The sequence below is a fragment of the Halichoerus grypus genome, chromosome 2, assembly GCF_964656455.1.
Source record: "Halichoerus grypus chromosome 2, mHalGry1.hap1.1, whole genome shotgun sequence".
NCBI classification, from domain to species: domain Eukaryota; kingdom Metazoa; phylum Chordata; class Mammalia; order Carnivora; family Phocidae; genus Halichoerus; species Halichoerus grypus.
Window position 1 is genome coordinate 159,909,696 of NC_135713.1, and position 23,161 is coordinate 159,932,856.

At 40.2% G+C, this 23,161-nt stretch overlaps 1 protein-coding gene across 2 annotated transcripts in view; it reads left to right on the forward strand.

Moving 5' to 3' along the window:
* The window catches only part of ULK2 (unc-51 like autophagy activating kinase 2), an 83,406-nt gene that overhangs the window by 44,443 nt on the left and 15,802 nt on the right, over nucleotides 1-23,161 (forward strand). The window contains exons 14-20 of one of the 2 annotated variants that reach the window (XM_036073458.2): nucleotides 4,833-4,893; nucleotides 12,635-12,772; nucleotides 15,917-16,062; nucleotides 17,946-18,026; nucleotides 19,526-19,812; nucleotides 21,160-21,347; nucleotides 21,753-21,856. In XM_036073458.2, coding sequence (XP_035929351.1) covers nucleotides 4,833-4,893; nucleotides 12,635-12,772; nucleotides 15,917-16,062; nucleotides 17,946-18,026; nucleotides 19,526-19,812; nucleotides 21,160-21,347; nucleotides 21,753-21,856 — 1,005 coding nt within the window. The remainder of the gene's footprint in view (nucleotides 1-4,832; nucleotides 4,894-12,634; nucleotides 12,773-15,916; nucleotides 16,063-17,945; nucleotides 18,027-19,525; nucleotides 19,813-21,159; nucleotides 21,348-21,752; nucleotides 21,857-23,161) is intronic. The other variant, XM_078067994.1, reaches the window with a different exon arrangement.

Genomic DNA, 23,161 nt, shown 5'->3' on the forward strand with positions numbered 1-23,161 from the left:
TTGCCTCTGACCTCCTCTCTTTTGGATCATTTTTCAGTCTCTTTAGCTTTTTACTTGTTGTTAGGGAAGAATGGCAACTTCCAAGCTTCTTACATGTGAAACCGGGACCCAGAAGTCCCCACGTTAGATCTTTAAAACATCTATACAGTTTAAAAGTAATAATAAGACAAATACCTGAGTACACTCCTCTGATTTTCTTATCTCTTTTGTCTGATTTTCCTTTTGTTTTGTCTTACTGCTCTAATTTTAGGGAAATTTCCTTGATATTTTCTTTTACTGAGTTTATCATTTATGTTCTCATATTTTTAATTTCTAGAAGCTTCCCCTCTCCCTAAGTATTGTTTTTATTTCAGTATGCAATATTTTATCTCTGAGGACATTACTTTTTTTTTTTTTTTACTTTTCTACGGAAAATATTTTCTTTTTTATCTCTCCCAGGTTGTTTTGGAGTCTCGGTTTCAGATTAGATTCCTTCCTTGGATGTTTGGTAATTATTGTACACTCATAATTAAGAATAGAAAATTAGAATGTTGTTTGAAAGCTTTGTATGGGGTGGGTCTTACGGACAGTGGTGATGTATTATGTATTATGCTTCCTTTTTGGAGGGCTGCTCACATCTCCTGGAGAATTACTCCCTCATGCCATGTGGGGAAAACTTGTATTGGCTGAGGATTCTGTCTTCTAGGGTCTCCTAGGTCAAATAATACTTCGATCAACTTTGTAACTTCTAAATTTTTGTGGCTGTTGACTTTTCATTTTGCCCTTGTGAATTTAGATTCTTCTCTTTTCTCTCCTTTCATAATATGATATCATATCAAAATAACAAGATAATTACCTAAAACCATTTAAAATCTTTTTATGGGAGCGCCTGGCTCACTCAGTCAGTAGAGCATGTTAGTCTTGATCTTCATGGTCAAGAGTTCAAGCCCCGTGTTGGGCATGGAGCCCACTTAAAAAAAGTCTTTTTCCAGTCCCATCCACGTTGATGTAAAAGTTGGGTATTCATCCTTTCTGATGGCTAAGTAATATTCCATTGTATATATGGACCACATCTTCTTACCCATTCATCTGTTGAAGGGCATCTTGGCTCTTTGCACAGTTTGGCTATTGCAGACATTGCTGCTATGAACATTGGGGTGCATATGGCCCTTCTTTTCACTACATCTGTAGTGAAATGGGGTAAATACCCCGTAGTGCAATTGATGGGTCATACGGTAGCTCTATTTTTAATTTTTTTTTTTTAATTTTAAAAATTTTTAATTTTTAATTTTCTGAGGAATCTCCACGCTGTTTTCCAAAGTGGCAGTACCAACTTGAATTCCCACCAACAGTGTAAGAGGGTTCCCATTTCTCCACAACCTCTCCAGCATTTGTTGTTTCTTGCCTTGTCAGTTTTTGCCATTCTAACCAGAGGAGATTATGCTAAGTGAAATAAGTCAAGCAGAGAAAGTCAATTATCATATGGTTTCCCTTATTTGTGGAGCATAAGGAATAGCATGGAGGACATTAGGAGAAGGAAGGGAAAAATGAAGGGGAGAAAATCGAAAGGAGAGATGAACCATGAGAGACTATGGACTCAGAAACAAACTGAGGGTTTTAGAGGGGAGGGGGGTGGGGGGATGGGCTAGCCCGGTAATGAGTATTAAGGAGGGCACGTACTGCATGGAGCATTGGGGGTTGTACGAAAACAATGAATCATGGATCACTGCATCCAAAACTGGTGACGTATTGTATGGTGACTAACATAACATAATAAAATAAAAGTTAAAAAAATAAAATAAAAAAAGTCTTTTTGTGGGTCTTTTTGTCCTTAGGGTAATCCTATTAGGGATGTCCAATCAAATTACAGAACTTTAAAGTCACTTGAAAAAATTCCCTTCTAGTGATACCAGACAAGTTGATACATGGTCATGTATGATAAAAGATGATAAATGTTTTGCTTTATTTTACGTTTGATTTCTAGGGATTGCTTTTTCCTTTTGATTTTATTATTTTGTTTCTAAATTATGTATGGCTCCAAACTCAAAGCTACAAAATGAAGTACACTTAGTGAAATGTAGCTTCTTCTGTCCCTGCCCCATCTACCTTGTTCCCTCCATTACCATATCAGGAGCTCTTCTCTTTAAAATAGGTAGCTTCCCCACATGCAGAAGAATGAAACTGGACCATTTCCTTACACCACACACAAAAATAGACTCCAAATGGTTGAAAGACCTCAATGTGAGACAGGAGTCCATCAAGATCCTAAAGGAGAACACAGGCAGCAACCTCTTCGACCTCAGCCACAGCAACTTCTTCCTAGAAACATCGCCAAAGGCAAGGGAAGCAAGGGCAAAAATGAACTATTGGGACTTCATCAAGATAAAAAGCTTTTGCAAAGCAAAGGAAACAGTCAACAAAACCAAAAGACAACTGACAGAATGGGAGAAGATATTTGCAAATGACATATCAGATAAAGGGCTAGTATCCAAAATCTATAAAGAGCTCATCAAACTCAACACCCAAAGAACAAAGAATCCAATCAAGAAATGGGCAGAAGACATGAACAGACATTTTTCCAAAGAAGACATCCAAATGGCCAACAGACACATGAAAAAGTGTTCAATATCGCTCGGCATCAGGGAAATCCAAATCAAAACCTCAATGAGATACCACCTCACACCAGTCAGAATGGCTAAAATTAACAAGTCAGGAAATGACAGATGTTGGCGGGGATGCAGAGAAAGGGGAACCCTCCTACACTGTTGGTGGGAATGCAAGCTGGTGCAGCCACTCTGGAAAACAGTATGGAGGTTCCTCAAAAAGTTGAAAAGAGAGCTACCATATGATCCAGCAATTGCACTACTGGGTATTTACCCCAAAGATACAAAAGTAGGGACCCGAAAGGCTACGTGCACCCCGATGTTTATAGCAGCAATGTCCACAATAGCCAAACTGTGGAAAGAGCCAAGATGTCCATCGACAGATGAATGGATAAAGAAGATGTGGTATATATATACAATGGAATATTATGCAGCCATCAAAAGGAATAAGATCTTGCCATTTGCAACGACATGGATGGAACTGGAGGGTATTATGCTGAGCGAAATAAGTCAAACAGAGAAAGACATGTATCATATGACCTCACTGATATGAGGAATTCTTAATCTCAGGAAACAAACTGAGGGTTGCTGGAGTGGGGGGTGGGGTGGGAGGGATGGGGTGACTGGGTGATGGACACTGGGGAGGGTATGTGTTCTGGTAAGTGCTGTGAATTGTGCAAGACTGTTGAATCTCAGATCTGTACCTCTGAAACAAATAATGCAATATATGTTAAGAAAGAAAAAAAGAAGAAGAAGAATGTAGCAGGAGGGGAAGAATGAAGGGGGGGAAATCGGAGGGGGAGAAGAACCATGAGAGACGATGGACTCTGAAAAACAAACTGAGGGTTCTAGAGGGGAGGGGGGTGGGAGGATGGGTTAGCCTGGTGATGGGTATTGAGGAGGGCACGTTCTGCATGGAGCACTGGGTGTTATGCACAAACAATGAATCATGGAACACTAAATCTAAAACTAATGATGTAATGTATGGGGATTAACATAACAATAAAAAAATTTTAAAAAAAAATAAAAAATAAAAATAAAATAGGTAGCTTCCTTCCTCACTTCTCTTTATTCTCTTACCCTGATTTATTTTCCTTTATATACATTTTAAAATATTTGTATTATTTTTTTATTTTGAGAGAGTGTGGAGCCTGATGCAGGGCTCGATCCCATGACCCCCAGATCATGACCCGAGCTGAAATCAAGTGTCGGATGCTTAACGGACTGAGCCACCCAGGGGCCCCTATTTTCCTTTATATTTCTTATCATGCCTGACACTATTACCTTCTTTCATTACTAGAATGGCAGCTTCATGAGAGCAGGGACTTGAGATGTGCTAAAATAAATGCATTTCTCAATTCTTATTTAGGGCCATTCAGAGGGATATTTGTGTCTGTTTCCTTTTTTTCCCCTTTTTGAGTATGGGTTAGCAGCATAACCTATACTTTTCTTTTTAAAAACTTATTTGGTCAACACTGCTATTTCATATCTACACATTGATTATGCCTTTACAGCCATTTAAAGTCACACAGGCAATGTGATAGAATGGACATACCAGTGACAAGAATGAGGGGCCCCTGCATTCTGAGCTCAGCTCTGTTCCCATATGTAGGTGATACCGGAGCAGGTGAAGGCGGCCTGTGGTGTGTGCTACAGTGTCTTGAGAGGCCCCAGCCTCCACGACGACGTCTTGTTCAACAACCCGTGCAAGTCAGGGAGTGTTACGCAGGATGGGGGTGCTCCAACAGTGGGGTGAACTAGACTTCGTGTACAGTCAGTTGTGCTGGAACGTGTTCCTAAAAGTTACCACTCTCTGAAAAAATTGCTCAATAAAAACCACAGAGTTTATGGGCAAATTGGAATCAGGGGCCTAACACTCAAAAACGCTGGTGAGTGACGTATTAAAAGGAACATGATAAAAACGTTAGCACAGTTTTTACCGTGCCTGTTAAATGGTGAAGGATACGTAACACTGAAATAAATATGACACTTTACCTTGGAAAGACCTGATGTTTGTTTATAGAAGTGGGCACTGAAGGGTTACAGCCTGTGTTTTCAGCTGGGCGCAGTGTGTTCAGTGTTTTTGCTCATGGTTTTTACCCGCTTTTACTCGTGGAGGAAACTGCATCATAAGCAAGTGGTAAATTTGTGTGGTGCTCAGATTTTTCCGAATAATCATGTTGGGACAATTTACGTTTTTTAAGCAGGTGGTAGAGCAGAACTGATGGTGTTTTTCTCTTTCTCCTTTAGATGATATGCCGATGGGGACTGCTGGCAGACGTGCTTCAAATGAGTTCTTGGTGTGTGGAGGGTATGTTTATGTTTATTAAATTAGAATGTTTTTCATATTTTGGTTTTTCTGAGTAAACTTTATAGAACTTTGACCATGTTTTTGATTCTGAATTTTATTTTGTTTCACAATTTGTCATTTCTATTTTTTTTAAAAGTTTAAATTGTAGTAAAAAAGCACGTAATATCTGTTGTCTTCACCATTTTTAAGTTTATAGTTCAGTAGCATTAAGTATATTCACAATGTTGGGCAACCAATCTCCAGAACTTTTTCATCTTGCAAAACTAAAACTCAGTACTCCTTATGTAATAGCACTCCCCATTTCTCCTACCTCTAGGTGCTGGTAACCACTGTTCTACTTTCTCTTTCTATGAATTTAACTACTTTAGATACCTTATATAAGTAGAATATACAATGTATGTCTTTTTGTGACTGGCTTAGTTCAGTCATCATAATGTCCTCAAGGTTCATCCATGTTGTAGCATTTGTCAGAATTTCTTTTAAGGCTGAACCTTATTCCATTCTACATACATATATATATACACACACACACACTGTGTTTTGTTTATCCATTCATCTGCCGATGGTCAATTGGATTTCTTGTACCTCTTGGCTATTGTGAATAATTCTGCTATAAATGTGAATGTGCAGATATCTGTTTGAGATCCTGCTTTCAGTTCTTTTGGATATATATATACACCCAACAGTGGGGTTGCTGGATCATATGATATTTCTATTTTTAATTTTTTGAGGAGTTGTGATACTGTTTTCCATAGTGGTTGTACCATTTTACATTCCTACCAACAGTGTACAAGGGTTCCAGTTTCTCTACATCTTCAGTGACACTTGTTATTTGTTTGTTTGCTTGTTTTTTGTAATAACCATCTTAATGAGTATGAGGTGATATCTCATTGTGGTTTTGATTTGCAGTTCTCTAATGATTAGTGGTTTTGAGTGTCTTTTCATATACTTATTGGACATTTGTCTATCATTTATTGTTGATTTGTAGGAGTTCTTTATATATTTTGGATATTAACCCTTTATCAGATATATGATTTACAGATATTTTCTCCCAGTCCAAACATTGTCTTTCCACTCTGTTGATATGTCCTTTGAGCACAGGAGTTTTAGAATTTGTTGTAGTCTCATTTGTCTATTTTTTTGTTCTGTTGTCTGTGTTTTTGGTGTCATTCAAGAAATCATTGCCTAATCCAGTGTCATGAAGCTTTTCTCCTATGTTTTCTTCTAGGAGTTATATAATTTTGGGTCTTACATTTAGCTCTTTAATCCATTTTGAGGTAATTTTTGTATATTGTATAAGGTAAGGGTCCAGCTGCATTCTTTGCATATGGAATCTAGTTTTCTCATTTGCTGAAGAGACCATCTTTTTGCCATCGAGTGGTGTTGGCATCCTTGTTGAAGATCATTTGTCCATATATGCAAGGGTGTGTTTCTCGACTGTCTATTCCATTCTTTTGGTCTCTGTGTCTGTCATTATGCCAACCACATTGTTTTGATTACTGTAGATTTGAAATTAGGAAGTATGAAACCTCCAATTTTGTTTTTCTTTTCCAAAATTGTTTTAACCATTCAGGGTTCCTGCAGTTTACATATGAATTTCAGGAAAGATTTTTCTATTTCTGCAAAAAATGCCTTTGAGATTTTGGTAGGGATGGCATTGATCTGTATAGATCACTTTGGGTGGAATTGACATCTTAACAGTATTAAATCTTATGGTCAATGAAGACGGGATGTCTTTTATAGTTTTTTCAGCAATGTTTTGTAGTTTCCAATATACAAGTCTTTCACCTCCTTGGTTAAATTTATTTCTGTGTATTTTATTCTTTTTGATACTATTGTAAATGGCATTGTTAATTTCCTTTTTGCATTGTTCATTGTTAGTGTATAGAAATGCTACTCATATCTGTGTGTTGATTTCATTTCCTGCAACTTTGCTGAATGTATTAGTTCTAATGGCTTTTTGCGTGTGAAATCTTTTGGGTTTTCTACATTTAAGATCATATTATCCATGAACAGAAATAATTTTACTTACTCCATTCCAATTCAAATGCCTTTTATTTCTTTCTCTTGCCTAATTGCTCTGGCTAGGAATTCTATGTAGAAGTGGTGAGAGCAGGCATCCTTGTCTTGTTCCTGATCATAGAGGAAAGGCTTTCAGTTTTTAACCATTGAGTATGATGACAGTTATGGGTTTTTTATATATCGTGTTTTTTATGTTGAGGTAATTTTTTTTGATTCCTAGTTTGTTGAATGCTTTTTATCATTAAAGGATGTTGGGATTTTGTCAAATGCTTTTTCTGCATGAATTGACATTGTCATGTGGTTTTTGTCTTTCATTCCATTAATGGAGGTATATTATAAATCACATTTGGTCATGGTATATGATCCTTTTAATGTGTTACTGAATTTGGTTTGCTAGTGTTTTGTTAAGGATTTTTACATCAAATTTCATCAATCCATCAGGGAAATTGTTCTGGTCTTTTTGTTGTTGTTGTTGTTTTGTAGTATCTGTGTGTGGCTTTGGTATTAGGGTAATGCTGAACTCATGGAAGGAGTTTGGGAGTGTTTCCTCCTCTTTAATATTTTGGAAGAGTTTGAGAAGTGTTGATGTTAATTCTTTACATGTTTGGTAGAATTTACCAGTGAAACATGTGGTCTTGGGCTTTTTTTGTTACTTGGAAGTTTTGATTACTAATCCAGTCTCCTTGCTAGTTATGGGTCTGTTCAGATTTTCTCTTCCTTTTTATCATCCAACCTTAGTAGGCTATGTGTTTGTAGAAATTTATCCATTTCTTCTAGGTTATCCAATTTGTTGGCAAGCACTTGTTCATAGTATTCTCTTATAATCCTTTTTATTTCTGTGGCTTTAGTTGTCATGTTCCTTCTTTCATTTCTGATTTTGAGTCTTCTCTTTTTATTAGTTAACCTAGCTATATGTCAGTTTTGTTGATTTTTAAAAATGCCAACTCTTAGTTTGATTTTTCTATTTTCTCAATTTTGTTTATCTCTGCTCTAATCTTCATTAGTTCCTATTTTTTGTTAGGAAATGAGTTTAGTTTGTACTTTTTCTTTTTTTTAAGATTTATTTATTTGAGAGAGAGAGTGCATGAGTGAGTGTGAGTGGGGGAAGGGGCAGAGGGAGAGAATCTTCGAGCAGACTCCGTGCTGAGAATGGAGCCCAACATGGGGCTTGATCTCACAACCCATGGGATCACAACCTGAGCCAAAAGCAAGAGTTGGATACCCAACTGACTGAGCCACCCAGGTGCCCCTAGTTTGTACTTTTTCAAATTTGAGGGGTAAAGTTAAGTTTTTTATTTGAGGTTTTTTTTTTTTAATGTTAGTATTTACAGCCATAAACATCTGTCTTAATGCTACTTTCACTGTATTCCATAAGTTTTGGTATGTTGTGTTTACATTGTCATTTTTCTCAAGACATTTTCTGATTTATTTTATGATTTCTTTTCTGACCTATTGTTTGTGTAAGAGTGTGTTGTTTAGTTTCTGTGTATTTGTGGATTTTCTAGTTTTCCTTCTTCTGTTGACCTCTACTTTCTATCCATTATGATTGGAAAAGATACTTTGTATGATTTCAATCTTTTAAAATTTTAAGATTTGTTTTGTGGCTTAATATGTGGTCTGTCCTGGAGAATGTTTCGTGTGCACTTGAGAAGAATGTATCTTCTTCTTTTGGTGGTGGGAAGAGTGTTCTGTATATGTCTGCTAGATCCAGTTGGTCTAGGGTGTTGTTCAAGCCCTGTTTCTTTATTGCTCATTCCTCTGATTTTTCTGTCCATTATGGAAAGTGGAGTATTGAATTGTTCAGCTGTTATTGTGGAATTGTCTATTTCTCCCTTCAATTCTGTCAATATTTGCTTCATATATTTGGGAACACTGATGTTTGGTGCATAAATATTTATAATTGTTATATTTCCCTGGTTAACTGACCCTTTAATAATGTCCTGTTTTGTCTCTTGTAACAGTGTGACTGAAAGTCTCTTTTGTCTGATATTAATATTGCCACTCCTCCTCTCTTTTGGTTACCATTTGCATGGAGTATCTTTCTTTTTTTTATTTTTTAAGATTTATTTATTTATTTGAGAGAGAGAGAGCATGCATGTGGAGGGGAGGGCAGAGGGAGAGGGAGAGAGAATCTTAAGCAGGCTCCCCACTGAGTGCAGAGCCTGACATGGGGCTCAATCTCACATGAGATCCATGATCCTGAGATCACGACCTGAGCTGAAACCAAGAGTTGGACGCTCAACTGACTGCACCACCCAGGCGTCCTGGGGATATCTTTTTCAATCCTTTTACTTTCAGCCTAATTGGGGAAGATTTATCAATGCCATTTTGTTACTTTTATGTATGTCTTGTGGCTTTTTTGCCCCCTTATATTCTCTCTTAATACCTTTCTTTGTGTTCTGTTGATCTTGTTGTAGTGACATGCTTTGATTCTCATTTCCTATTGTGTATATTCTGTAGATACATTCTTTGTGGTCACTTTTGGGACTACATAAAATAACTTTAAGGTACAACAATCCATTTTAAACTGATAACTTCAGTTGCATACAAAAACTCTAGAGAGTATGGGCGTATAGCCCCCCCTTATGTTATTGATGCCACAAATCGCCTGTTTATGTGTTCCTAATAATAACATAGATTTATAGCTTTTTTTGGTACTTTTGTCTCAGACTCTATACAAGAATTGGAACATGCTAATCTTAAAAGAGAGGGGAAAAACAGTGATAGCAGGACTACATAATGGCTCTGAAAGTTTCTATTCTGTCATCAGTCCTTTTCCCTCTGCTTTGAGAACAGCATGTCCCAAATGGGAGCTGCTCTTTCAGCCTCCTTCCCAGGGGTTGTGGTAGGAGTACACACACCAGGGGGCATAGAAAGGGGTTCAGAGAGAGGTGGTGAGTATTTTGAAAAAAAGTATACACTCTCCCACAAGATATTAAGTGCATGTGGAAATAAATTATTACAAAGACATTAAAATTATGCCCTATGCAAAATTAAAATGGTTTGATGCAAGTATTTTTTCGGAGCTTTTTCTTTTCAGAGCCATTAAAATTTTTTATCTCCATGTCCCAATAACTATCATCTCACAGGCCAATTTTGTAATATTAGTGATAGTATATCTCATTCTTTCCTTAGAACCTCACTTTTATTGATACTATTTTGAAGTATTTAACTGTATTTCTTTCCAGGAATATGTCTGACCCCTAGACAAAAATTACTCATTTCGATAAAATAAAAGTGTATTGTATTTTGGGCAGACTGCTTAGTCTTTCTAGTGTTCCATGCAGGTCAAAGATGACTTCCCACACGTGCTGGGGACTCGGTGCACACTTAGACCTTCCCTCTCCTTACCTTGGGCTTAGGGAGTCAGGTAATGGTTGAATAGTGTTATTAATATAAAGCTAGACGGAAAAGAGGCTGTAGTGGTCCTAGCTAGCTGGAGCTCTGGGAATTTCTCCAGGGAGGACTTTACAAATGAAGTAAGTCTGCCTGAAGGTTCTGTGCAGAGACTGAGGCCACATCTACAGGACACCTACCATGACTGTTTCATCTCCTCATATGCTGGCAGAGGATTGCCTGAGATCCCCTGAGAGGGGCTGTGATTCCAATCTAATTTCCCTTGTGGTGATTAACGAGTACAGGAAGAATATTAGAACTTGACAATGTAGGGCGCCTGGGTGGCTCAGATGGTTAAACGTCTGCCTTCGGCTCAGGTCATGATCCCAGGGTCCTGGGATCGAGTCCCACATCGGGCTCCCTGCTCGGCAGGGAGCCTGCTTCTCCCTCTGCCTTTCTCTCTCGCTCTGTCTCTCACGAATAAATAAATAAAATCTTTAAAAAAAACAAAGAAAAAGAAAAAAAAAAAAAAAGAACTTGACAATGTATATGTTAAAAAAAATGCCTAGATGTACTTGCTTCACCAACAATGTACTTCCTCATTGAATTGAGACAGTAGAAAGATGCTATTCCTTCATTCACATTCTGATCCTTGACGGCCATGCTGGTTGTTCCTTAGGGGAACTTGGGCTCTAAGGCCTTTCCGTGCTCTGAGTTTGCAGGCACCATAGTTGGTTAGTGCAGTCCTGTAAAGCTGTTTAGTTCCCAGTGGTAGAAGCTTTTTGTTTTGTTTTGTTTAATTTTGAGGTTATAGATCCAACTGCACAATCAAGTGTATAGATACTAAAAACACAAATCATTGTATTTGAAAGATACTTAGTGTTACACTTGACACTAATATAACATTGTGTGTCAACTATACTTCAATATAGAAGGATGGGTGGATAAATAAATACATGATACTTAATGGGAATTACCTAAATGAAAAATAGAGCTTATAGACTAAAAGCTAGAAACAACAGTCCTGACTGTCGTGTGCTTAACACTAAAGGTTTAGTTTTCTTGCAAGATGAGAAGTCAAAATAAATAGTTGTTGCCTTCGTTTCTGTGGCTCAAGGGTTAGGGTTAGGGTAGGAGGAAAGAGGAAGAATGGCTAGAAGACTTCTACTTACATCTTACTGACCAAGAAAGATATATGGCCACTCATGGCTGCACAGGAGTCTGGGATGTGTCATAATTTCACCGAGCAAATCACCACCTTCCATAAAATTTGAGTTCTGCTAGTAAGAAAGAGTGGGCAAATGGATATTGGGGAAAGCAACTGACATCTCTATTATGGATGAGATTTTCTTTTTATTTAAATATGAAATACTGTAATGGTTCAAAAAGCTCTAAAGTGACACTTTAGAAGATAATCATACTGGGGCGCCTGGGTGGCTCAGTCGTTAAGCGTCTGCCTTCGGCTCAGGTCATGGTCCCAGGGTCCTGGGATCGAGCCCCGCATCGGGCTCCCTGCTCAGCGGGAAGCCTGCTTCTCCCTCTCCCACTCCCCCTGCTTGTGTTCCTTCTCTCACTCTGTCTCTGTCAAATAAATAAATAAAATCTTTAAAAAAAAAAAAAAAAAAGAAGATAATCATACTGTTTGTTAGATAACTAGAGCTACGATCTCTTTATATCTGTAATGTTGTCATTTGAGAAAAACTGTTAAATTCATGGGGCTTTTTTAGTATTACAGAAGGGCAGAAGAATGAGGTCTAGTGTTGTCCCTGATGTTTTGATAGGTTGTAAATTGAATTGAAATGACATATTATTTCCGAATTTATGAAAAGCAAAGAAAGAGGCTCTCAGAAAGCCAGTACGAACACTTCAGCATGTGGACCTCCGACCGGTCATGTGCTTTGAGAGTTGTACAGTGTTATTTTCAATCTTTTTAAAAGTCAGAGTTCTTTGGGAATGCTTACTGCATTCATGACTTTTGTAAACATTCCAGTCATCTTTGCTCTTGAACTTCCTGTTCTTTTACCCAGCATATTTTCCTAGAAGTATTTTTTTTCCCTCACATAATAATGAATAGCAGAATGTGAGCAGATGAAACTGAGTTTTGCCAACCTACGGACTTCTCCTGTTGTTGTAGAGGAAGGTTTTTCCAGTTCTTACTACGATTCTCAGTCCTCAATGTGCCTATAAATGCCTGGACAGTTCTTTAAATGACTAATGTGATTTTTTTTTTTTTGCCTTATTTTTGGGATGATCATTTTTTATTCACATGGAAGTGATCATTTGGCCTCTTCTAGAATTTTCTCTCAATGTCACCAAGGTGTAAAATGAAGGAAAAATGGTCTTACTTGGATTTCTTTCCTTTCTCAATACCTTATGCTTGCAGGCCGTGCCAGCCGCCCGTGTCTCCTCACAGCGAGACAGCACCAATTCCGGTTCCTACTCAGATACGGAATTACCAGCGCATAGAGCAGAATCTCACATCTACTGCCAGCTCTGGCACAAATCTACATGGTTCTCCAAGGTAAGCGGGTATTGTTTTTCCTTCCTTTTCTTTTAAAAATTTTGTTGTCACTGAAAGATCTGTTACTTTCCGTGGTTGACATAATCACGTGTGTAGCATGGAGGCGTACAAAACCGAATCATAAAAAACTTCTGTAATGAATCTATTTAAATGATACTTCAGCTTAGCTGGATAATATAGTATGATATGTATATATAATAATTCTTAAGAATTAAGGAAGAGCTTGTTAAAGGATGAAATCTCACCAGTTGTAGCAGACCATTTACATATTATTTATTTCCTCCACATCCTGAAACCCCACTAAGGTAGCAAGAACGAAAAGGTCCAAGTCCACAAAGACAAGTCAAATAAAAAGACATGCTCAGTGGATGAGAGGTTTCAGCACGTTTCTGGAAAACAGAAAGAAGATGGAAGAGGGGCGCCCGCTGGAGCAGGGCGGGCATCAGAGTGCCCCACGTCCCCAAGACCTGAGTCCCACAGAGCTCAGGGAGGGCAGGGGTGCAAGTGAGCCATAAGGCTGAAAACAGAAAAGTGCAATCAGGACAAAATAGCAAGAATGCAAAGAAAAGAAAACTTACGTAAAAAATGTGTACCCTTAGAACTAAATAGGTTAGAAACTGCATCCATAAATTAGAACAAAATGCCACTGAAAACAGTCAAGATCAAAAAGACCTCTTGGACATTACAAAATATAACTGAAATAAAAATAAATGTTGGAAGATAAAGTTGAGGCTGTATCTGAAATAGATGAATCAAATAAAGAAGATGGAAACTATGAATAAAAAATATTCTTCAAGTATTAGTTAATGTAGGCATTCCAGAAAGAACAAGTTGGAAAAGAAAATTTCCAGGAAATAATCAAGAAAAAGTTTTCTAGAATTGGAGAATACAAGATTTTAGATTAAAAGGGCCCAGCAAATGCATAGTTCAATGAATGGAAAAAGTTTTGCACCATCTCATAGGATGAGATGAAAACTCATGAGAGTTTTCTACAAAGGACATTTTGGCAATATCTGTGAAAATTATTAATGCATATATCTTTTGAACCCACCACTTTAACTTCTGGTAACTTACTCTTTAGATACACAGTCCTTGCCTGTGTATGAAGTTACATATAGACAGGTTGTTTAATTTTAGAACATAGAGGATGAGAAATAAGCCAAGTACCCACCAGTAAGTGACTAACGTCCGTCTATGACAGTGAAGCACCTTCCATAAAGAGGAAGGAAGCTCTCTATGTACTGAGGTAGAAAAGTTTCCAAGGTATATTACAAAATGGAAAAAGCAAAGTGATAGCGGAATTAGCAGTGGTTTTCAAAGTGTGGTTTGTGTATGGCTCCCTTTCGAAAGGTCCGGGAGGTCAAGACTGTTTTCATAATGATACCGGGACGCTGCTTTGTTTCACCATGTTGACACATGCACGAAGGGTGCAGAAGCGATGGTGTGCGACCTGCTGGTGCCTTCAGATGCATCAGGGTAGTGGCACCCAACTGCACAGTGATTTCTCACATCCTTTACCACCACACGTTAGTGGTACCAAGGAACGTCTTTAATGAAGCAGTAAAAGTTATTTCTCTCTGAAAATCGCAACCTTGAGTGGCTTGTGAGCATAAAGCACTTCTGGTGCACATTGGAGTAGTTCTCTTAAGGAGAAGCACTTGTGTGATTGTTTTAGTTGCAAGTTGAACTTGCCCCATTTTTCACGGGATACTGTTTTTTCATGAAAGAACAGCTGACGAGCTATCGGTTGTGGGCATCGGGCAGCCATTTTGTTGAAAATGAACTAAGTCTGCCATTCCTGGAAAACAAGTGACATAAAATTTGAGCTCTTGAGCAAAAGTTAGAATTTTTGAAAACAAGTTCACCCATGTGATCTTGACAGCTTCTGTTATGCGTTGACGGCCATTTCTGTTAAGATTTGTGATGATAATTTGGTATGGATGTGACTTTTTGATATTGTATGATGTGGTCAACATTTGGAATATCTGCATAACTCATTCAATCAACATTTTTCAAAATACCAAATGTTTAAAAATCCTGCATGGATAAAAGATCCAGTCCAAGTACAAGATACCTCACAAAAGATTAGAGCCTAATGTAAAACAAAATTTCATTGGCCTTGGTTTCAGATTCCACATTGCAGCTGTTCTTTTAGAAATGTAAATGGCTGAGTTTTGGTGTAGTATCAAAGACGAGTATCACAAATATCTGAAAAGGCTACCAAAATATTCCTCCTTTTTCTGGCCACATATCTGTGTAAGGCTGGATATTCTTCATGTGCATCCCCCCATATATTGTGCATATGGAAGATTGAATGCAGAAACAATTATGAGAATCCAACTATTGAGCCAGACATTAGAGATTTTTTAAAATGTAAAACAATGTCATGCTTCTCATGAATTTATTTTGTTTGGAAGATATAATTAATTTTCATAATTTTACATTAGATGTAATAAGTTTATTACTTTTAATGAATTATTACCAAATTTTTCCAGTTTTAGCTCATACAGTAAATATCAGAACTCTGGGATAGGGTTGCCTGGGTGGCTCAGTCAGTTAAGTGACCGACTCTTGATTTCAGCTCAGGTCTTGATCTCAGGGTCGTGAGATCGAGCCCTGTGTTGGGCTCCGAGCTGGGCCTGGAACCTGCTTAAGATTCTCTCTCTCCTTCTGCCCCTCCTCCACTCCCACCCCTCTCTCTCCTCTCTTAAAAAAACCCCCAAAACTCTGGGATATTCAGTAATTTTAAGAATGTAAAGGGAACCTAAAACCAGAAAGAAAAAAAGAAAATGGTATGGTGTATATTACCTTTGTTAAAACAAGATGAAAATAAGATTATATTTTCAGTTTGTTTGCTTGTATATGAATTAAGGAATTCTGGAAGGATATATTAGACACTAAAAATAGTGGTAACCTTTGGAGTAGGACTGAGGGAGTGTCGAGAATTAGGCAGATAGAATACAAGGATGGAAGGGAATCTTCATGCCATATAATTTTATACATTTTATATTTGTCTCATGTGACTATATTACGTATTTGTAAAAATTCTACTCCATGGCATGTTGTTAGGACGTTTTAGAAAAAAGGAAATAAAGAGAGTCCCAGAACCTGCCAGAGAGGGAGTAATTTTATTTTTCTTTTCAGATCTGCAGTGGTGCGAAGGTCTAACACCAGCCCTCTGGGCTTCCTCCGGGTGGGATCCTGCTCCCCGGCGCCTGCAGACACAGTACAGACAGTTGGACGAAGACTCTCCACTGGGTCTTCCAGGCCTTACTCACCTTCCCCTTTGGGTAAGGAGAGTAAAGCTGTTGTTTTCAACTTTGTTTTCACCGTGACAGATCTGACATGACGATGTCTTTTAGGAGCATTGGCTCACGATGGCAGTGAGTCTCAGCTGATGGGGAGCCATATCCTCCCCCTCCCACTCTCTGCCTTACTCCCAGCCCCCACGTGAGCTTCTCTAGGTACATTTGTTGGGACCGCTATTGGAAATAGAATAATATAAATGGATCTTATGGATAAAAAGTATCTCCACTGGGTTTGGGCTCCAAACGCACAAAATCAGAAACCCTAGATAATAGTACGTGAAACAGCTACCCTACTTACCACTCCGCTTTGTGAGGATTAAGAGACAGTTGTGTACACAGCAGGGCTGGCTTCGGTCCACAGGGCCTCCCAGCTCCGGGAGGAAGATGGTGGCAGCTTCAGGACAGGTCTTTCCCCCTCTCCTGGGAAGCCTGCATGGCACAGGGGAGAATGCTCACACAAACAGCACCAACAAAACCCCAGCCAAACAAAGACGAACCTTAAACCACAGTTTTAGTGAAACTGAGAGACAAAGAAAATGCTCAACTTCAGGATACGTGCAAGAGAGGCCAAAGCAGCTGCTACTGCGGAATCTGAGGGAGACAGCACCGGTGGGGGGGGCGGGGAGCGGGGGCTGCAGAGAGGGCCCGGGGCGGCAGGTCTGAAACTTGCCCCCCCACCCCGTGTAAATATGTGTATTTTTTACTTCTAAAAGGTAAATTTTTATACACTTTTTACTTGTAAAGGGCTCCACCCTCAGGCAGAACTGTCAAGTAAGAGTAAGGGGATGTGAAGAAATTTCAGGAGGAGGCAGAGTGAGAAGGATTGAAGTATGCTCAGGAGCCCTGATTCAAAAAAAAAAAAAAACCATAAGGATGTTTTTAAAAATGTATATCACCACACCTGTTGCAGTGGTTTTGAAGCTGCTTTTTAGCTGAAAAATCTTCCCGGAACAAAATCCTGGCCCTCCCTCACTCACTCAGCAGCTCTTGGGGCACGTCAGAGTCTCCAGAGACAAGGTCCAAGCCTTATCCTTGCACTCAAGGAAAAGACCCCTCCTCGGGATCTAAGTTTTGCCTGCCTACCTAACCACCTGGTCAGTGTCTCCTGTCTGCTTCAACCCCCTGACCTCTCCCAGCTCTTCCTCTGGTTGGTTTGGGTACTCAGAGGTAGATGCAGAGAAGGGAGCTGCAGAGTCGTTCCAGAATGACTGGGGAGGCACCTGTGATGGATATGGGGTCGGGGGGGAGGAGTCTGGGGGAGCCCCTTCAGACCTCCTTGCAGCTCTGACCCCCATGAGGGAGAGAGGGAAGGTAGGAGGAGTGGGCAGGGGAGCCTTGACTAGAGGGAATTAATTCTAAGAACGCTTTAGCCAGGCCCAAGGAGTGTCCCCAAACACTAGATTGTCCAAATTCCCTGACCTGCTTGACCCAGCCTGAATTAGTGCCACACCCACATGCAGTTGTTGGCTGGGAGCCTTGGGGAGCATGCCTTGGCAGGAGCATCAAGAACGTAGTGGATACACAGGGACAGCAGCTGGGCCCCTTGCAGCTCCACAGGCCTCAAACTCGACGAGCTCTTTGTACTTCTCTGTCTTCAGTGACGTACCTGTTACAGGCATCAGTTTGTTTGCGTGGCTTTCTTTCCTGCTGCTCTTGTTTCAGGGCAGATTCTATGGTTCTTTTGATTGTAGCATGCCCAGCACCTGGCACGTTGGTCGCTCAGTAAACGCCAACTGAAATAAATCTTTGCTCATCCAGTTTCGTAAACTGTAATGTACTGTGCAGTTCGTGCATGTCTTACCTGCTTCCATCCTTCACTGGTTTTGAGTCACCTCTTACTCCTTTCCCTGTTTCCCCGTTCATAGTTGGGACCATTCCTGAGCAATTTAGTCAGTGCTGCTGTGGGCATCCTCAGGGTCACGAATCCAGGAGTAGAAACTCATCAGGTAGGAGATCTGTTTGGGATATTAATAATTTTAATCCCATTATAAGTGGATTTGAGTTATGTTTTTCTAGTCTTATCAAAGGAATAGACCTGATATGAAATATTCTGTCTGTTGTCCTACTTTCTAGAATCTTGGCCTAAAATGTTTTAGCATATCATATAGTCAATCAAATATCTCCTTTGGGGTATCTGATTCTTTTTGAAAGTAAGTCTTGGGAATTAACTGCACTAAATTTTGGTCATTGTCACATAGATAATGAAAATCAATCTAGACAATGAAGTTTCATTCCTTTGATTAATACTGTTCTTGATAAGAGCTGCCAATTAGCATGAGATAAACAAGAAATATAGTTTATTTGCTTTAATATAAAATATATATATACACCTGAAAAGATACGTGCAAATCACACTTTTATTAGTCAAGTTTTATTGTATGTGCATCTGAGGAGTTGGCTAATTAAAGGAATCCTGTGTCACTGAGAAAAGCACTCTTTTCTTAGTTTTTCATATTTTGTGTTTGCCTAAAAATAAATCTTAGATAACTTTCTCCAGATTTATAACATTTTGCTACTAATTTTATTGCTTTGTGTGTGCGTATTTATTCATGTGTACACGTGGACACACACACACACGGCAGAACCCAGTTCTGAAAGATAAAGACCAGATTTAGGATGAGATTAAGGTAGGAGTGGTCAGTAGCAAAAGCTCTCATTTCCTTTTTGGGAGGATTATGGTTATAGGTCCGTACCGTTATTGGTGGTAGCTTAGCTTGCAAGAAGCTCTGAAGAATTTGTAACCGGAGCTCCAGGCTTGCTTAGTAGCCTGAAGTTGGCAACAAGGTTTGTGTGGGGCAGTCCTCTTGCTGTTTCCAGCTCTTCACCATATCAAGACCCTATTTCTCGGGCTCTTAATATGGTGTCCCCTTAAGAGGCAAGAGTACCTGAGGACAAGTGTTTTCTTTGAAGAGAATATGGGCACTTTAGGTTATAAATGAATTTCATTCATGAAACTGATAAAAAAAATTATCCATATATGCTTGTGATTTTTAGACAAGTAAAATAAAATCCCAGAAAGCATATTATCTAATTAGATAAAGGGTTATATTCTGGATTGGTTTGAAAAGTTTCTTTTAGCTGGTATGTGAGAAAAGAGAGTAATACGTTGATGTCCCCAAGTACGTATTCGCATAAAGAGTAGAAATCATTTTGTTCAACATGGGTGTTGGTAGTTTTTACTGACATTGACCATTCATGATATAGTTCTCTTGTGCTCATTAGACCAGACAGTAATCTGAGTTACCTGCTAGCTGCTGCCAAGAGCAGCTAACATACCCATCACCATTACCTTCTATCCCCCAAATCGTCTCTCGCCAAATACACAGTTTTTAAAATATCTCCTGAAGAACATGACATTCATAGACTTCCCATTTTAAGAACTGTCCCCTGAATTCTTCAGTGTTTGCCCGTGCTCTGGGTTAACCTACAGGCATGTCCGTGGCAGGTTCCCCAGTGCCACAGACTCCATCACCACAGTCTCTCCTGTTGGGTGCTAGACTGCAGAGCGCCCCTACCCTCACCGACATCTACCAGAACAAGCAGAAACTCCGAAAGCAGCACTCGGACCCCGTGTGCCCGTCCCACGCTGGGGCTGGGTACAGCTACTCACCTCAGCCCAGTCGGCCTGGCAGCCTCGGAACCTCTCCCACCAAGCACATGGGGTCCTCTCCTCGCAGTTCGGACTGGTTCTTTAAAACTCCTTTACCAACCATCATTGGCTCTCCTACCAAGGTGCGTTCATTAAACTCTTTGTCGGCGTTGCGACTTTGTTGAATTAACGTTTGTTACATGGGGCACAGGGTGCTGTGTGGTGAGCTCAGGTCCAACAGCAGACCACAAGAGAAATTGCAGTAGGGAAGTCCATTACTCACATGTCTTGGCAGAAGTACCTGACATGTCTCGAGAGGCTGCACGAGGACATCCAGGCAGGTGCGAACAGAGACAGGACCTGGGGCACATGCCTTTATTAGGGTGCAGGGACGGAGGACTTGGGGGTTCCTGAGCTAAAGCAGGATTGGTCAATTCGAACCAAAAGAATGGGATTCTGGTAAGCTCCACAGGAGTCTTATGTGTGCGACACCCAAGGGGAAAGCCTGGGGGACGGGGAGACTTTAGACCACCAGGGCTGTTGGAGGAGTCCTCTCCAGAATTAAATGTACTTGTGACCACAGGCTGCTCTCGGGGGCGCGCGCTTGCACGAGGCACTAGTGTCCGTTTAAGGCCCTGCAGCCGCGTGGCCACACAAAAATGATGCGGAATCAGCAATGCTGCGGAGTAGCTTAGCTGAGCTCCCTACAGTAGGCCATGAGCTAGTAAGTAGTGTAGTCCCCTTGTCTCCAGGGGATATGCTCCAAGACCCTCAGCGGATGGCTGAAACCAGATAGTATGATAAAATTTAATTTAGAAGTTAGGCACAGTGAGGGAGTAATAGCAATAATTAATAATAGAAGAGTTTTAACAATAGGCCATAATAAAAGTTATGTGAATGTGGTCTCTCTCTCTCTCAAAATACACCCAGAATATATATAATATATAATAATCATGGGGGGAGGTCTTTTTTTTTTTAGATACTATATTTATTTAGAGTGAGCAAGCACGAGCGGTGGGGGGAAGGGCGGAGGGAGCTGGAGAAGCAGAAGGTGGGAGGTGGGAACATGCCTAGGAGGTGAGATGAAGTAAGGGAGTAAGGTAGGCATGTGACGGCTGGTAGGCTACCACTGACCTGCTGACCGTACATCAGAAGGAGGATCACCTGCTTCCAGACCAGGATTGGCCACAGAAAGCGAAACCGTGGACGGGGGCTACTCTACCTTATGGAAGATCCCTGATGAGAATAGCTACAATTTAATGAGGACCTGCTATGAGCCAGGCAGTCTCAGTACTTTATGCTGAATGCTTTTTCTACATTAGGCCACTTATTCCCGAAGAAAGGAAATTGAGGCTAGAGAGTGGGAGTGAACTGTCCAAGGTCCCAGAGCTGCTGTGGAAGTCAGTCTGCGAAGCCAGGTCTGACTGACGTTCCTGACAGCTCCGAATGCTGCATGCAGCATAGTAACCAGCTTACGTATGTTTCCTTAGACCACAGCTCCTTTCAAAATACCTAAAACGCAAGCGTCTTCCAACCTGCTAGCCTTGGTTACTCGTCACGGGCCTTCTGAAGGGCAGTCTAAGGATGGGAATGACCCACGGGAATGCTCTCATTGTCTCTTAGTTCAAGGAAGTGAGAGGCAGAAGTCTGAGCAGCAGAACAAAGCAGTGTTTGGCAGGTAAAAGACACCATTTCCTTCCAGCCTTCAATGTGAAAACTGTAATAGTACATATATTTCTGTTACGAAGACAAACCAGACCAAATTAGTTCAGTGGCTGGTTTATACCACATGGTCTGTGATACGAACTGTATACATTTAGAATCTCTGAAAACCACAGGTGCTTCCTGTAACTGTGAATACAGAGCTGCCACTGAATTTCCCGAATGTTCTATGTCTGCTTTTTGTTTGTCTTGGTTATTGAAGTTCATCTCTGCCTTGAATTGTCCGGTATCTATTTTTTGTCTCCTTATTCTCTGACTTCCCATTAACCCTTTTGTGGCTCAGCTTAAATCCCCCTTATTATTTAAATATTTGGAATTTTTAAGTATACTCTTCCATTATGAACATCATTCTTCTTTCTAGATCTGTCAGTACTGGGAAATTATCAGAACAACAAGTGAAGATACCTTTAGGTGGACATCAGGGCAGCACGGACAGTTTAAATACAGAACGACCGATGGATACAGGTAAGAAAAATGTGGTTTCTTTCTAGGCAGGTAATTCGTTAGTATGTGCGCTGGTTTGCTGTTATTGCTGCCACAGATTATCATAAGCGTGGTGTCTTAAAACAACACAAACGTATTATCATACAGTTTCGGAGGTCAGAGGCCTGCAGTGGGTGTCACCGGGCTAAAATCAGTATGTTGACAAGGCTGCATTCCTTCTGGAGGCTCTAGGGGAGAATGCATTTCCTTGCCTTTTCCAGCATCTAGAGACTGCCCTCATTCCTTGGCTTGGGGTCCCCTTCCATCTTGAAAGCCAACAATGGCCAGTCTAGACTCCGACCTTCTGCCTTTCTATTCTACATTTAATGAACCCTTGTGATTACATTGGACCCCCTGGATAATCCAGGATTATCTCTTTATATTTAAGGCAGTTCCATCTGCAGCTTTAATTACCCTTTGCCATGTAATGTAGCCTATTTACAGGTTCCAGGTGTTAGGACATGGACATCTTTGGCTGGATTGGAGGGCAGGAGAAAGTAATTATTTTACCTATCTGCTTCTGTTGACTGTTCACACACTTACTGAGATTTCTTCACCCACTCCCTGCCACTTCATCTTTTTTCTTAGCACATCAAGACAGGTGCTTGTGGGGTGTCTTGATGATCACCAGTTATGAGAATTTCATAATTCTTAAGTATTTCATAAATCATAAGATCACCAGTTAGGAAGAATTCTGACCCAAGATTGGTTTTTTTTTTTTTAAAGATTTTATTTATTTATTTGAGAGAGAGAATGAGATAGAGAAAGCATGAGAGGGGGGAGGGTCAGAGGGAGAAGCAGACTCACCGCTGAGCAGGAAGCCCGACGCGGGACTCGATCCTGGGACTCCAGGATCATGACCTGAGCCGAAGGCAGTTGCTTAACCAACTGAGCCACCCAGGCGCCCAAGATTGGTTTTTATTGGTAGGATAATACTGGCCAAAGTTAGCTTAAACAAACATGTATGTACTCTTGAGCATTTCTTATACAGTGAGTAGATCCTATTAAAAAAACCCATAGGTCACTGAGATCCCCTAGCCTTTTCATAGTTGTTTAGAGACCTGTCCATAGACCCACATCTAGATTATTTGGATTGCTTGTCAAAACATAAAATGAAGGGCAGGTTGCAGACCATAACCCAGACTTGTTTAACCAAATTTTCTGGGAATGGATTCTAGGAATCTGTATTTTTAACAAACTCCCGGGCACCTGGGTGGCTCAGTCAGTTAAGCATCTGCCTTCGGCTCAGGTCGTGCTCCCAGAGTCCTGGGATCGAGCCCCATGTTG